This window comes from Macadamia integrifolia, chromosome 7, assembly GCF_013358625.1.
Source record: "Macadamia integrifolia cultivar HAES 741 chromosome 7, SCU_Mint_v3, whole genome shotgun sequence".
Taxonomy (NCBI): Eukaryota; Viridiplantae; Streptophyta; class Magnoliopsida; order Proteales; family Proteaceae; genus Macadamia; species Macadamia integrifolia.
Genome location: NC_056563.1, coordinates 18,611,709 through 18,628,914, shown reverse-complemented (window position 1 = coordinate 18,628,914; position 17,206 = coordinate 18,611,709). Strand labels below are relative to the sequence as shown.

Genomic DNA, 17,206 nt, shown 5'->3' with positions numbered 1-17,206 from the left:
TGTAGGTGTGCATCTATTATGTGAAATTAACATGGACAAGGTCCGGTCTTGGAGACCATTATTTAAAAGGCAATATAGAGGGCTGGCGTTGCATTTACCTTTTGAAATGAAGCTAGGAGATCAAAGAACTAATTTAGATGAACCCAATCAACTGGAGATGTCAAAGGTGGGATTTGAAGTATATGCAGATGGTCCTACACGGATTCTACGACTTTGTAAGTTTTCTGGTGGTTGTAAGGAAGATTCAGTGGTTCGGCCAAAATCAAAGATTCGACTGCGAATTTCCTACTTTTCTGTCCACTTGTTTGAGAACAGAAAGGAGGTCAGTCTTCATTTAAACCAAGTATTCTTGTCATTGGAAGAATTTTTCCTACGTTGTCATTTTCTTATTTTGATTATTCACTACTAATTTTTTGACAAGTCATAATGATAATATATGTTTGACCTGATCTAGAAGGTTGCATCATCTCCTTTGTTTCCATAAATAGGAATATAGTAGAGTGTTCTCTAGTGAGTTTCTGCAGGTTGTTTGGAGGAGAAATCAAATGAGCATATTTACAACCTTCCTAGTTTAACCTCTCTACACAATATGTGTCTGTATGTGTCTACAATAGTTGTTATGGTGCCTGGGCTGGGGCCAAGGTGAACACCATATATGTGGCTGAGCCACATTTTCTGGGTGTGTGTTCTTTTAAATGCCAAAAAATGATATATAAAGAGGCTAAAAATTATGTAATAGAAACTTATTAGAAACAAGAAATGCTCAGGATATTTCACATTTGGAGGGCCCAACACTTGACACATAAGGGAACTGATCGTCTTGGGCATGCTTGTCACCTAGGTGATACCATGAAAACTGTCAACAGCTAGGTCACTAGCTATTTACATGGACATTGGAACATCAGAACCCGACACCAATATAGGTGTCGGATTCGGTAAATCCCAAAAAGTAGGATACAGGAAGTTGGGGGTGGAGTGTAATACATTTTTTATGCGTTAAGTATATAAAAATTATTTTTACATCATATACATAACTCTCTAAACCCCAGGCGGCTGCGATGAGGTTGAGTTGAGTACATAAATAACTATATAACTGTTGCGCAAAATCTACTGTTCAAAATATTTGTGTGTACATGTAAACATCAGTTTTCTTTATTGTCCTTGTTTCCATGGGTCATTCCAGCTTATTGTGGTAGTTGATGCTGCAATTCTATTAATCCTTGAGGCATCTCTCTCCCACCCCCAGCCCACAAGCACACAAACACACACACACACTAACACCCCCCCCCACCTCTTTTTATCTGGAAAAAAGGAAAAAAATGATAGATTTACCTTGAAATGCCAATGGGTATCATGTCTGTCTGCATCAGCACAGGTGAGAAATGGTTGCAGCTTCTATTTTGCATAATCTGCTTTGCTAATGTCAACTTGCCCTATTTTTTCTTCTCTGTTTCTCACACCATTTTCAACCCAAGGCTACCTCATATATTCCTCTATAAATTGATATACATGTTGGTATCAGAAATTCAGAATCCATGATTACAAATTGCTTATTGGTCCCAGCCTCCCAGGATGCATGATCATGAACTATCAGAAGCCCTCCTCCTGAACAAGCGCAAGCTAGATAACAGCTGTGAATCTCTTGATCTTATGTTTATTCATGTTTCAAGTCCTACTTTATAGCAAACACCTACACTCTAATTTTAAAAGTCCATGTAGCACCTGAAAATCCAATATGGAGGGCTTGATCCTGCAATTTTCTGAGCATCGCTGTTTTGTTTTATTGTTTTTCTGTTCTGCTCTTTTATGTTTACCATTCTACTTCTACTACACAAGGCTGATGGTAAAACAGTTCTATTTACTTAAACTTGGTACTTGTACATTATTTTTATGTAGGATGTAGATGCAAGCAAGCCGGCAAGTTTTTCCCCGCTTTTAGTTGTAAGACTTGGAAATATTAATGTGGACTCAATGTTTACTGCTCAACATACATATAATCAAATTAGAGTGCAGGTAATAATTTCTCCATTCCAGTTTCCTTCTCAAAATTTAGCATCCTCAGTGGATAATTCATTTCAGTCATTCAGTGTGTATTTTCTCCATTTTCTGACAGATTTCGCATCTCTGATCAATGCAGACATTAAATGTGGATGAAAAATGGATGGGAGCTCCCTTCGCTGCAGTGCTTCGGAGAAATCAATTAGATTACTCTGACACAGATGATGACATATTGCGTATTGTCTTCATCCTACTTTCGACCAACTCTAATGTTACACAAGTTAAATATTCTTCCGTTATTTTGCAGGTAACACTGGGTGGCACGTTTATAGTTTTATCTTTATATTGTCTTACAATCATCCCATATTGTTAGTTAACAACAATTGTCTTTATAATGTCTTACAATCATCCCATATTGTTAGTCAACAACAATTGGTAGTAGGATTTTCATTACTAAATGCTCCAAGGAAAATACGAATACACATTTTTATGGGTTTCTAGATACAAGTGGCTGTGAGAATTACACTATTACAGAAAAGGGAAAAAAAGAATCTCATTTGACTAAAATATTCTACTCATCCACAGCCCATAGATTTGAACCTTGATGAGGAGACACTGATGAGACTTGTCCCATTTTGGAGAACATCCCTCAGTGACTCAAATACTCGGAGCCGACAGTTTTACTTTGAACATTTTGAGATCCATCCAGTAAAGGTTTGACTTTCTGTCCCGTCCATCTCTTTTATGTCTTCACTGATCCTTACATTGATTATCTGAATTAAAAGCCAGCTAATTTATTTTTATTTACTGGTGGAGATCGTTGCAAGCTTTCTTCCAGGGGACTCATATTCAAGTTATACCTCAGCTCAAGAGACATTGAGATCCTTACTGCATAGTGTGATAAAGGTGTTTCTGAATATTTCATGGAATAGTATTTTTCTGATTCTGTATACTTGACAATTGCTCCTTGCTTTGTCTTCTTGGCAACATCATCGTCAAAGTTACATTGCCCTTTTTGCTTGCCTACCTTTGTGTATTTTTGTTTGATTTTTCTATTGGTACTTTTTCATAGATTCCCACTGTAAAGAAAAAGGTTGTCGAGCTCAATGGAGTCCTGGTTACACATGCTTTGGTAACAGTGAGTGAATTGTTCGTTAAATGTGCACAGCATTATTCGTGGTGAGTCTTTTAGATAATTTTCATGTCCTGTGCTTCATGTGGTAGAGTTAGGGTAATTTAGGACTTCATCATTCAATAATTTTGCCTTAATAGATTGAAATGACTGCCTAGGTATTCCCTGCGGGCCATATATATTGCGAAAGGAAGTATGTTGCTCCCACCAGCTTTTGCTTCGATTTTTGATGATTCTGCCTCATCCTCACTTGATATATTTTTTGATCCTTCAAGTGGCTTTATCAGTCTTCCTGGATTCACCTTAGGTATGATAATTTCTACTCTTTTTGTTCTACTACGGCAAGCACTGTGCTTATAAAAATATATAGTTTGTATCCTTTAAAATGATACTATTTTAAGAAAAACCATATATTGGGTTTTTTAGCAGCAGTTTGATGAATTATAATTGTCAGAGAAATGTTTAGTGATAACCCACCAACTGTATTGAGGTTAGTGAGCCTATGGACCTGGTTGGGGATAGCTAGGGATGTCTTAGGAATGGTTGCTAGTTGAATGGAAAGTTTGGGCTATATTTATAAGTTAGAACTTACAACTAAAGGGCTTGTGGAAGATAGTGAGGAGTAGACTGTTCTAGAGAAAGGACGTTGCTTGATGAATGGTATAGCTTGCGGTCAGCATTTCTTCGTATAAGTGTATAACAATGGGATTGAATGAATAAAGTATTTAAGTCTACTCCATCCATCCCACAAAAACTGTCCCGTTTGGAGTTTTTCTATGCCCCAAGTTGGTAGTCCATTGTAGTTTTTCCATGTCCCAAGTTGTTAGTCCATTGTACCATTTGATGGTGTTTTGAGTACTTGTATCTCGGTTGGAGGTCCATGGGATACCATGCGATCATATCTTCGTCTAAGTTGTTAGGTGTTATTATTTTCTCTCTTTTTCGTATTGTAATTAGGATTTAGATTCCTATGGTGATTAGGCTTTAGCCTTAGTAGAGTTTTATTCCTGTTATGTGACTTGTTCAGATTAATATATAGTGCATTGACTAGTGCGATAGAATTCACTCACTTCTATTGCACTCCTTCCTCCATCCTCTTCCTCTCTTCTCTCCTACGTTTCTGTTTCTGGTTTCTGGTGTATCTAGTTCTAATCAGATTACAGGGTATTAGAGCACTATCAATGATCGGGCCATATTATCATATCTGGTTGTGATAGTCTAAGGGGTTTTCTGCTCGTGGGTTGCAACCTGTGCAGCGTGATATTTATCTCAGACCTAGTCACCCAGAATTCTCTTAGTTTGTTCTTGGCATGGAGTGATTAGTCCACTGAAGACAATTTATGGCATCTACAAGATTGGCAGCAGTTTTTGGAGATTTATTTTGTTGATATGATGATTCCAAGTTACTTCTCATCAGTCCATTGATTATACATCAGGTTTTCAGGGTTGATTTACCTTTCTCAGAAGTCAGAAGAACACTGGATCCATGTTTTGATGCTGATCAGCCTTGGTAATCCTCAGGAATTGACGTTATCTCTGTGATACCCTGTTTTAGGGTATTCTTTCAGATCTGTTGAATCTGAAATTAATTCTAGTCTGTCCAGCAGATTTGTGTGATTTTCAGGCATTGTTGCCCTTCATCAACAGCCCACTCGATTCTATTTTGTAGCTAATCAGAGCTCCTGATTCGTGGTTATCAATTTTCCATGACAGCCTGTGGTACTCTGTTTTTTGGGCTGTATTCATTATATCAGTTACTACAGTTTTTATAGATCTGTTTATCAGATAAGGCTGCTATTGCAGGGGATTGTTCCTTGCTATAAAGGATCATTTGATCCAAATCTGGTGGTTATCTGACTTCAGTTTGTGTTGCTACTATTTTTCAAATTTCTGGGTGATTTAAGGATTTTTCTTCAAATCGGTTACTGCTGCTGCATGATGGTTGATTCCAAAACTGCTGCAAACCATGTCAATATTGAAGTCACTACAATTAAAGTCAATGGTGTTGCCAATTATCTGCTATGGGCTTAGGTTGTGAAGGTTTATATTAATGCCAAAAGGAAGTTGCAGTATCTCCAATCTGGTCCTTTCTGTGTTGGTCCAAAGATCCTGCTGGAGTTGAACCATATGAGGAATGGATGCGTGAGAATGACACTACTTATATCGTTGTGGAACAGCACGGAGCCTACCATTGCCACTAATGTCTTGTTCCACACCACTACAGCAGGAGTTTGGAATGATTTGAAGCAAACCTTATCTCAAGAGAAGAATATATCCCGCACTTACGACTTGTATGATAAAATTTTCGATTTCATGCAGCAGGGGGAGAGGTCTCTTAATGAATACTTCGGTGTTTTTTAAGTTAAGACAAAGGAGCTCAACATTCATCAGCCCCCCACTACTCAGCTGGAACAATTGAAGCTTCAACGAGAAGATTTCCATGTTGCCAAGTTTATGTCGCTTAAATTCAGATTATCAGTCTGTTAAGAGCCACTTGCTTGCTGGAGAAAAGGTACCTTCTCTTAATGAATCTTCTGCACAGATTCAGCATATCGTTACACCTTCCCGTCATGATACCTCTCCTAAGGATGGTTCTGCTTTTATTCCTGGCTGTTTCCAAGGTTCTAATTTCTCTGGTAAAAAGGGCATGGCTCATAGGGAAGATGTGGTCGTGGAGGTCATAGTACAGGTGGACAGCAGAGTGATCGAACTTTCAGACAGTTTTCCTTTTGTAGCAAACTAAACCATACTATTTATATTGGTTGTGCAAAACATGGTAAACCAGACTGGGCTCCACAATCAAGCCAATATTGCATCCTCATCTGGAGCTCCATCATCCAGTTCTGGACCTCACGCTGATTACAGTCAAATCCTTAAGCTTCTCCAAAACCTTCGAGTTTCCATTTGTGATTCCTCCACAGCTACCCTGGCTCACACAGGTACATCCCCCTTGCTTTCTATGATTTCATTCACTCCCTGCATAATTGATTCTGAGGCCTCTACCATAATGACGGATAAGTCTCACATTATCTCTTCGCCTTAGAAGATTGCACATCCATCATGTGTCCCAATTTGTTATTATGTCTCATCTTCCCCCTTTACTTCGCAACTTTGCCTTGTTTTTATCTATTTTGTCTATACCTACCAAGTATCAGGATGCCTTGTTGCACACTAGTTGGAAACGTGCTATAGATGTTGAAATTGATGCCCTATTAGATCACCGAACTTGGACTTGTTACTTACCCTTAGGTAAGGAGCTTGTGTATTGTTGGCTCTAAGATAATTGGCAAGTCATCCAAATCCTCTTCCCTCTCCAAAGGAATTGCTAAGACTAAAACCCCTATTACTCCCCAGCCCTCCCCCCTAAAGGAATACCACCACAGGCCTAAATTGACCCCCTCCCCCGCTCCCTCTAAGCCTCCCCCTCGCTCCTTAGAGCAACTTCCACCAAACCGCTCCCGTTCTAGATGATCCTTAGATCATCTGGAATGTCAGAGGCCTTTATTCCTCTCCCCATCATGTCATCCGATCCCGTATCATGTCATCCGATCCCATATCATGTCTTCCAAATGTGTTTTCAATTGTCTCCTTGAAACCAGGGTTCTTGAATTCAGTGCTTCCTGCATTGTTGCTTCCATAGCTCTCTCTTGTTCTCTCCTCTCCAACTATGATCATTCCTCTAATGGTCGCATCTGGGTTCTCTAGAACCCCAACTCTATCCATGTCACCCCCATTTCCTCCGCCCCTCATGTCATGCACCTCTCCCTCTCCTCCCCTTCTGACATCCCCCTTGCCTCTTCTCTATCGTTTACGCCCATAATCGGGCCTTAGATAGGCTCCCCCTCTAGTCTGACCTTCGATCTTTTGCTCCCCCGATTGTTGGTCTCCCTTAGTGCATAGGGGGAGATATCAATGTGGTCAGAGATTCATATGAAAAGCATGGCGGTCTCCCTATTAACCTTATTCATGTCGATGCTTTCAACAACTGCATTAATGATCTTAGCATTAATGACCTCAGATAGACGGGCCCCAAGTTCGCCTGGCAAAACCAGAGAAATGATTCTGACGGGGTGGCCTGTAAGCTTGATAGAATCATTGTCAACGAATCTTGGGTCAACATCTTCCCCTCCTCCCATGCTTGCAGTAGCCTTCTCGGTATCTTTGACCACTCCCCCATCTCTCTTCACCCATCCCATCTCCTCTTTTGGCCCTAAACCATTCAAATTTTTTGATGTGGTCTCATCACTATGATTTTTTGCCTCTTGTTCGTGAGGCTTTGAATATCCCGGTCCATTCCCCCTTCTCCCCCTGCATTGCTTTTTCCGAAAAGCTTAAGAGCACTAAAGTTGCTCACAAAGCTTGGAATTCCAACTTCTTTGGAAAGATCTTTGAGCAGGTCTTATCTTGTCAAAACAAGCTCGATCTCATCTAATCTAGGCTCTTGTCTGGTCTCAATAATCATTTGCTCACGGATGAAGAAAAGCTTGTTGCCTCTAAGCTTTCTGATCTTCTCGCCCAAGAGGAAAGCTTCTTACGCTAGAAGTCAACAATCAAATGGCTTCAATTGGGAAACAGCAATCCCGCCTACTTCCATAGATCAATCAAAGTCAGAACCAATGCCAATTCTATCTCTAAGCTCCTCTCTAGATTTGGCTCTGAGCTTACCTCGCCTAAGGACATCAAATCGGAAGTTGTCTCCTACTTCTCTAACCTTCCACTCTCCCCCCCCAGTCCTTCCCCTTGTCTGATGGCCTCCTGAAAAAGTTCATCCTGGACCATTTTCTTCCTTCCCTCCAGGCCATCCCCTCTGATGGCGAGATCCTTGCTGTTATCCTCTCCCACAAAGCCATCAATGCCTTGGGTCCGGATGGATTTAGTATGGGTTTTTTCTCTGCTTGATGGCATATCATCTGTGATGTTCTCATCCTTACCATCAAAAGCTTCTTCCTTAATCCTTCCCAAATTAATGGCATTAACCACACCTTCCTCTATCTTTTTCCCAAAAAGAGGGAGTGTAAGTTATGTCTGATTTCAGACCCATCTCCCCCTTTACAATCTTCTTTATAAATTCATTGCCAAAATCCTGGCCAACAGAATCCAAATTGGCATTGACTCCCTTGTCAGTGCTAACCAATCAGCCTTCATTGCGGGCAGAAGCATTGTCGATAATATCATCCTTTGTCATGAGATTGTCAGAGGATTTGAGTGTAAATCTCATTCTTCGGCTTTGCTTCTCAAGATTGACATCCATAAGTTTTTTTACTCCATCTGCTGAGATTTCATCTCCAATGTTCTACTCCAAATGTCCTTCCACCCTTGCTTTGTCCACTGGATTCATTCTTGGTATCTCCTCCCCTCGTTTCTCTGTTCTCATCAATGGTAGCCCGATTGGCTACTTCTCTGCCTCAGTTGGCATTAGACAAGGTTGCCCGCTTTCCCCTTTTCTCTTCTCTCTTGCCCTCAAGGTCCTCTCTCGTTCCTTTCGATCTTCAACTGACCAACACCGTATTTCTCCCATTCCCAAATGCAAAGGTCTCTTGCTCACTCATCTTGCTTTCACGGGCTATCTAATGATCTTCTCCAAAGCTGACCCCTCTTCCATCACCAACATTTTGTCCTCCCTTTGCCTCTTTGAGAGCCTCTCCAGGCTCCGAATCAACCTCCTCAAATCCAACCTTTTCCTCTCTGGTGTCTCTGATGAGCGCAAAGCCCAGCTTCTCGCCATCTCAAGATTCTCCCTTGGCCCTGTTAGATACTTGGGCCTCCCTCTTATGACCACCAGACTCACCTCCCGCCACTGCTCTCCCTTTCTTGATCTCAAGAAAAAGCTTCAAATCTGGAAAGGCAAGCTCCTTTCTTATATCGGTCGGCTGGTTCTAATCAAATCAGTCCTCCAATATATGTATCTCTATTGGTCTGGTATCTTTGTCCTCCCCTTTGCCACCTTTGAAGCTATTGATTCCCTTCTTTGCTCCTTCCCCTGGAAAGGTGCTAAATCAGTCAGATTCCTTTGCCCCATAAGTTGGTCCTAGGTGTGTAGCCCCATGTCTGAAGGGGGGCTTGGTTTAGGCGTATCAAGGACATTAACTCTGTTAACATCCTGAAGCTTATCTATAAAATTGCCTCCAAGCACAATATTATCTGGGTCTCCTGGGTCTATTCCCAGCCTCTAAAATCTTATTCCTTCTGGAGTCTGGACTGTGGCCTCCTCCCAAGATGCCTCTTGGATTTGGCGGAAAATCTTTAGCTCTAGGTCTTCTACTTTTGGTGCGATTTCCTATGTTATAGATAATGGCTCCAATACTTCTCTTTGGTTGGACACTGGGCACCCTTCAGGCAGCCTTCTCCCCCTAATCTCTCCCAGTTCTATCTATTCCTTTGGTATGAATAGGCTGGCCAAAGTCAATGCCATCCTCTCTGCTGATGGATGGTCCCCCTCTCTCTTTCCCCTCCTCCCCTTGCTGATCTCTAGTCCACTCTCCCTCCTATCCCTCTTGGTTACCGTGGTATAGAGGATAAAATCCTGTGGCTCCCCTCTCCCTTTGGAATGTTTACCTCCGCCTCTGCTTGGGAATTCATCCGCTCCAAATGCCCCCTTGTTCCTTGGCGCAACATCATTTGCTTTAAAGGACACATCCATGCCATAGTTTCATAGCCCAACACACTATCTCTAACTGTCTCCCCACCCAATCTCCATCGGCACATTCAAGTTCCCCCTCTTGCTATCTCTATTGGAATGACTCCGAAGATATTGTCCAACTTTTCTTTTCCTGCCCATTCTCTTCCTTCTGGAAGAAAGTTCTTTCCTCCTACTGAACCTCCTGCAGAAGAATTCTTCCTTTGTCTAGAGAGTGGATCTGGATTAACATGACTTATGGAGGCCATACTATTTGTGACACTATTGGGAAGCTTGCTTTTGGATCCATGAGCTCCCATATTTGGATGGAGAATGACCTTCGTAGATGGACTACCAATTTTCGTTCATATGATTAGATTTGGAAGGCCCTATTTTGAAGTCAGCTCGAAAATTGGTTGTCTTTGTCAGAGATATGTTCGCGATTCCCCTAGAAATAGGTTGATGATCTCTTCCTGGGGTCTCCCTCCATTTATCATCTCCCCCCCCCCTTCATGTATCCCCTCTCTTAGCTAGGGTTTTAGTCCCCCTTTTGTTTTGCCTCCTTTGAGATTTTGTTCATTTTTTCCCTCCGCCCTCTTCCCTTGGTTATAAATTTATTTGTTCATCCAAAAAGCAGAGCTTGTGTATTGTCTTCGGGTGTATAGAGTTAATCTTCTCGATGGTTTAGTTGAGTGACTCAATTCTTGGTTGGTTGCAAAAGGCTTTACTTAAACTTATAGTTTTTATTATTTTGAGACCTTTTCTTCCGTGGCACGCCTTCATTTTGTACAAGTTCTTATCTCCTCGGCAGTGAATCTTGGTTGGCCTCTGTTTCAGCTAGATATCAGAAATGCTTTTCTTTATTGTGATCTTGAGGCTGAGGTTTATATGGAATAACCTCCAGAGTATGTTGCTCAAGGGGAGAATGCATCCAAGGTATGCTATCTTCATAAGGCTATATATGGGCTGAAACAATCTCCACGTGCCTAGTTCGACAAGTTTACTAAAGTTATTGATGGTTATGGGTTCACTCAGTGCTTCTCTGATCATTCTATGCTCATGCGCCATTGGGAGGACAAGGTCGTATCCTAGTTGTGTAGGTTGAGATATCATACTTTCAAGTAATGACTCTTCTGGCATAAAGAAGTCGAAGCATATCTTCATCAGCATTTTCAGTTGAAGGACTTACGGGTTCTCAAGTATTTTTGGGGGATTGAAGTCTTTCGTTGCAAGAAAGGTGTTGATTTTTCTCAGAGGAAGTATGTTCTAAATCTTCTATCTGAGACTGACATGTTGGCTATAAGCTTGTTGTTAACCTTATTGACCCAAATCTAAAACTTGGGGTGTGTGTGATGTTAAATATTTTAATGATAAACGTCACTACATAAGACTTGTTGGGAAACTTATTTATCCGACTGTCACTCTCCCAGGTATTTCCTTTGTTGTTAAAGTCATCAATTAATTTATGGAGAATCCTAAACATGCTTATTGGGATGTTTCTTGTCACATTTTGAGGTATCTTAAAAGGTGCTCTTGGCAAAGATCTTATTTATCGTCGTCAGGTTCACCTTGGTGTTGTAGGTTATTCTGATACTGATTGTGTTTATTTTTTATTTTTTTTTCCAACGATCATAGATCAACCATTGGATATTGTACGTTTGTTGGTGGTAATCTTGTTTCTTTGAGTGAGAAGTAGACTACCATGGCTAGTTCGAGTGCAGAGGCTGAGTATAGAACTATAGTTCATACTACAACAGAGTTGATGTGGGTGAAGTCTCTCCTACAACAATCAGGATTCTCAGTTCTTGAACCAATGAAGATGTATTGTGGTAATCAAGCTGCAATCTATGTTGCTAGCAATCCGGTTTTTCGTGAGAGTACCAAGCATATTGATGATTGTTATTTTGTGAGAAATGCAGTAATGCAAAAGCTTATTTCAACTCCAGCAATCATATGTTTATGAAGGTGCTGTTTCGACATACATTTTTTTATGGTTGTTCCACACTGGGATGGGAGATATATATTCTTTAGCTTGAGGGGGAGTGTTAAGTATTTGTGTCTCAGTTGGAGGTCCATAGGTGTCCATGGACCTCTATACCATGGGTTCGTGTCTTTATCTATGTAGTTAGCTCTTATTATTTTCTCTCTTTCATATTGTAATTAGGATTTAGATTCCTATGGTGATTAGGCTTTAGGCTTAGTAGAGTTTTATTCCTGTTATGTAACTTGTACAGAAAATGGACCTCGGCGAATCGGTAAGGTTGCTCCATTTTGGCATACTGGTTGTGGGTTCGAATCGGGAAACAGCCTCTCTACCAAGTGGGGTTAAGGCTGCTTGCATTGGATCCAGATCCTCTCCAACCCCTCCAGCGCTCATCCGACAGCTTGGGGTTGGGGGGACCTGCAGGCACTCCAAGGTCCTCCCAACCATCGGATATGCGTTGGAGGGCTAGGAGGGTTGGAGAGGATCTGGACACGCGTCCAATATGACCCTTCCCGGACCACACAGTAGCGAGAGCCTCGTGCATTGGTACACCCTTTTTATTGGCTAGTGCGATAGAATTCATTCACTTCTATTGCACTTCCTTCCTCCATCCTCTCTATCTCCCATCTTCTTTCTCTCTTCTCTCCTTCTCTGTTTCTGGTGTATCTAGTTTTAATCTGATTACAAATGGAATAAGCTTTTCTCACTTTCCCAAATACCTTTGTTGTGTGATCTATTAGCTGCGGGGGGAGGGGGGGATAGTTTTGGAAACTTTCAATAATAGTGGGTAATCAGCAGCATAAGTGAGATTTGTCAAAATGGTCTTTGTGCGACGGACTATTGTATAAATTTTGGTTAGAAGCAAGACTATTGCTTCAAAGGTTGAACCTACTAGAAAATAGAGAAAATGCAGTCTGTTCTCTAAACATTTTATCGTAAAGGGCTCTGATAAATTACTGATTTTTCATATCCCTCTACAGGTATTTTATTTCAGACTTGTCTTGTTCTATTCTTATCTATACAATGTCAGAATCTTGAATCTCATCCCATCGTTGTTCTTGATGAATGCATCCACTCTGGACAGGAATGTTCAAATTCATCAGCAAATGCATTGACAAGAAAGGGTTTTCGGGGACAAAACGTTATTTTGGTGACCTGGGAAAAACAGTAAGTTTAGTCGTGAAATGGTAGAGATTGAACAGTATTACTGAATGAGTCTTGAAAATATTATCAATCAAATTTTGTTCTGCAGATGAAAACAGCAGGGTCAAATATACTCTTTGCTGCTGTTACTGAAATATCAGACTCTGTTCTGAAGGGAGCAGAAGCAAGTGGTTTCAATGGAATGGTATGATCATCCTTAATTTTATTGTCGATGCAACTCTTTTGCATTCTCTAATACTTCTATGGATTATTTTTTGCTCTAATGAGTGTACTAAATTCAGTAAGAAACACTTATCTTGATTTTGGATGGTTGCTGTGGTATTCTCTAGATAAATGGCTTTCACCAAGGGATATTGAAGTTAGCAATGGAGCCATCACTGTTAGGAACTGCTTTCATGGAGGGAGGCCCAGATAGAAAAATTAAGCTTGATCAAAGTCCTGGGGTTGATGAGGTAACTTTTGATCAAGGGTATTTCTAATTTATAGTCATATAACAAAATAAGTATCTTCAGAATATTTCCATGTTATCTTGCTTTAAATTCTAAGAAGTTTCTTTCCCAAGTGCATTAATAATAATGCTGCTCAGCTACCACACTGCACAAAGATAGGAAAGAGAAAAAGTTCGGTAAAAATATGTTTCTTTTCTCTCAACAGGAAAATAAGATTCTTAGCTGCTGTTGTGCTTCCGTTTCTGAATTCAGCCAATGTAAACTTATTTGAAAACTAAATTGCAGTCATATATCGAAGGGTATTTACAAGCTATGTTGGATACAATCTACAAACAGGAATATCTCAGAGTGAGAGTCATTGAAAACCAGGTGATTTTCTTTCCAGGTCCCTTTGTTATTTATTTTTTATTTTTTTTTTCCCCCTCAGTTTAGACCTTATATATTCAGTCAAGAATTAAAAACATTAATGGTCTAGCCAATGGAGGCCTTTTGACTTGTTTATCCTGCATGCTGCAAAATTGCTTCGAGTTTTGCTCAGGCACTTCTGTTTATATTCTGGAAATAAGTGCTTTCTGAAACTTTTTTTTTTTTGGATGAATGCTTTCTGAAACTTTTATTAGTACTTAGAAGGGAACTATCGGTATCAGATATCTGCTGTCTAGATTCTGCTACAGCAGTGTGCTGCCGCATGCAACCTTCATTGAAGTTAATTTCGAATTTCACTACTCTTTTTAGTGCTCAACCATATCTATATACCTGCTCCTGCCCAAAAAAAACTCCCAACCCACCTCCACCACCAATGTTATATTTGATTTTCAGAAACTTTTATGATGCATCCACCAATTTTGGCAGGTTCTTCTCAAAAATCTTCCCCCAAACAGTACCCTCATAAATGAGATTATGTACCGGCTGAAGAGCTTCCTTGTAAGCAAGGGCTTATTGAAAGGAGAACGTTCAACTTCTCCTCATCCCTTACGTCATCTGCCAGGAGAAAGCGTAATTATTCTCTTCCCTTTGCTTGGATTTCTCATGGAAACTTCTTAATGATATTTTTGGTTTCATGGTTTATTTTCAGCACAAGCATATTTATTACTTATATATCCTAGACATTTCATTGGAAAGCATTGCTTTCTCTAGAAATGTTCAGTTTTCACTTTAGTCTAAGCACAAAGAGAATACAATTTGATTCCTCTTCTCGTAACTGAACCTTTTGGAAGTGATTAGTTTTCTGACAGAAACAAAATTTGATCAAATAATAAAAAGCTACAAACTAGTAATTAAGAACTGAGATAACAGATGTGAAAATTACAAGACAGACTTTTTGGTCTCTATCCCCCAGTCCACTTGAAAGCCTAAAAGGTGATAAACAAACTAGTAATTAAGAACTGAGATAACAGATGTGAAAATTACAAGACAGACTTTTTGGTCTGTATCCCCCAGTCCACTTGAAAGCCTAAAAGGTGATAATGAAGACTGTAGGGATACGGGAAGACAGTTTCTCAACTTTTGGAGGAATATGGTCACTGACTTAAAATTCCGAATTTCTCAGTCACATCAGAAAATAAAAGAGCATTATGAGGTTCTCTAATAAAACTAGCATTGAGTTGAGAATTAATTTAAAAATGTCCTAGCAGGCCACCATCAGTATCAAGCACACCAGGTTAGAGAACATCAACCTGATCCATGGTATCAACTAAAAATTTTGAGTTGTGATCAACCATAGGTGTCAAGGCATCGCCTAAGCATCCAGGCAGCTTTGTCTGGACTGGCGCCTTGGTTGCCTAGGCGCCTTACTGGTGTCACCTTAAATTTCCCCCCCTCAACTGCCTTGATTTGCCTAGGTGCCGTGATAACTGTATAATCAGCAATTATGTTATTTGGATGTAATTTCTCATAGAGCTTCTACCCATTCTGTGAGGCTATGAGTTCAGCGTAAATATTTGGGCACATGCCATGAAGTTCATTCTATGCTGTGAAGCGTACTTTGCTGATCTCTAATGCAACCACCTCCACTACCAGGCCCCTGATTAGCACATGATGTTTCATTAACATCCCACATAAAGCCCTAAGCTGGAAAATGGATTGTTGTGAGCATGGGATGTAAATATTTGTTTTCTGTAAGAATCAAAGTAGTGCTTCCTAAAAGTTTACTCTCTAAAATCTGAACAGATGCCAACCTCAGTGTACAGTACCTATATAATGTACATGGAAGAAACTTTCAGTTGGGAGGAAGCACTGACAAACCATTCATGGATCTTTTCATGACAGCTCATACTTGATTCTGGATTGTTTCATGAGTCATATTGCTAATTCTGCATTCTCTCACTTGGAACTGGCATATAAGTTTATTATCTGCCAATGAATAAGATTTCCCTCAATGATTATTGAACAGAATATAAGCATTTGTTGCTGTATCTCCCTGCTTTGAACTGCTTCATGACCTGGTACACAGCTTTATTATAGTTTCCAATTAAAGATACTAATCTTTGACACAGCAACCTGATTCCATGAATTCGCTTATAGATTTCAAAATCCTCAGTGTATTTTCTCATTTTATGAAGTACCTCTATTTTACTGGTGCTTACAGGAATTCCCTCTTGAACCTGAAAATCATTTCTGTGTTTATGTTTAACATAATTCTATCCTCTTCATAAATTACTCATCCAAAGGTTTTACACAGGAATGGAAAATTGGACCTACAGTGCTGACTTTATGTGAACATTTGTTTGTGAGTTTTGCTATCCGAATGCTGAGAAAACAAGCTGATAAGCTAATGACTTCCATCAACCGGAAGAGAAAACCAGAGGTTGCTGATGGTAAAGAGATGATCCCTGTGCCCAACAAAGAGCAGAAAAGAGTGAATTTTAACTGGAAAGGAGGGATCCGCAGTTTTTTGTTCTCAGGGATGATTGCTTATGTTGATGGACGGTTATGCCGATGCATTCCTAATGCTGTGGCAAGAAGAATTGTTAGTGGATTTTTGCTAAGTTTTCTTGATAAAAATGACGACAAGTGATGTATATGTTAACCTTCAGTCAACTGTAAATAAGCTGTAATTAACCTTTGATTTCTGTACATAATGTGAGTTCTCCAAGATTCAAGCACGGCTGTAAAACATGATTTAATGTTTTGAGCTCTAGTGTTCACAGGAGCATATATTGTAATCCATGAAAGAAACGACATATGGCATATAATTTGCCCAAGTTTCCACCTTATGAAAGATATTCTCTCTCCCTACTGAGTAAAAGTTGGTGACTGATTCCATGGTTGACACGGGAGTATATATTGCAATCCATAAAAGAAATGATTTATGGTGTTTCACTTGCATTTACAAAAGTTTCTACCTCCTGAAACCACCTGAACTGGTAGAACAGCCTGCAATGCAATGAAGAAAAAAAAATTCCCCTTTTGGCCACATTTTATGATTTTCTTTAGCATGCATCACTGAAGATGTATTCATTTGGACAGCCAAGAGATTGTACGTGAGATGGCTAATAATAACTCCAACATTATAAAAGTGGGATGCATTTTCAGTTTTCATATGTGTATAGAAATATTACAAAACAGAAAGAGATGCCAAGCAAAAAAGAGCGAAGTCTAGGAATGTGGGATGCATTTTCAGTTTTCATGAGTAGGACTACTACCACATGTTGGGGGTATGATGTCTTGAATTCAATATGCAATAGAAGTGGGTCAATTCTTTCGGGCGAGAAATTTTTTTCTCAAGGCTATATGAGTATTTTAGTAAATTTTTTTTTGTATAAGATTTTAGGGAAGATTTTATTACTATAAATGTGTACAATAGTGAAGTTTCTTTCTTTGTACGTAATCTGAGAGAAGTGTAAGGATGAGCGTTGTAATTC

General features: G+C 39.9%; 1 protein-coding gene across 2 annotated transcripts; it reads left to right on the top strand.

Annotated features, from left to right (window-relative positions):
* The first annotated feature begins 10 nt into the window (after positions 1–10).
* Positions 11–16,555, top strand: LOC122083950 (vacuolar protein sorting-associated protein 13b-like). 2 transcript variants are annotated; one of them, XM_042651904.1, is made up of 13 exons: positions 11–322; positions 1,897–2,013; positions 2,138–2,305; positions 2,584–2,712; positions 2,815–2,904; positions 3,071–3,177; positions 3,289–3,323; positions 12,815–12,897; positions 12,983–13,078; positions 13,224–13,346; positions 13,629–13,712; positions 14,196–14,339; positions 16,024–16,555. In XM_042651904.1, the coding sequence occupies exons 1-13, from the start codon at positions 32–34 to the stop codon at positions 16,357–16,359; spliced, it is 1,803 nt and encodes a 600-aa protein (XP_042507838.1). In that variant the 5' UTR covers positions 11–31; the 3' UTR covers positions 16,360–16,555. The 2 variants fall into 2 exon arrangements, with proteins under 2 accessions (XP_042507838.1, XP_042507837.1); XM_042651903.1 differs by having other exon boundaries at positions 3,289–3,437.
* Positions 16,556–17,206: the final 651 nt, after the last annotated feature.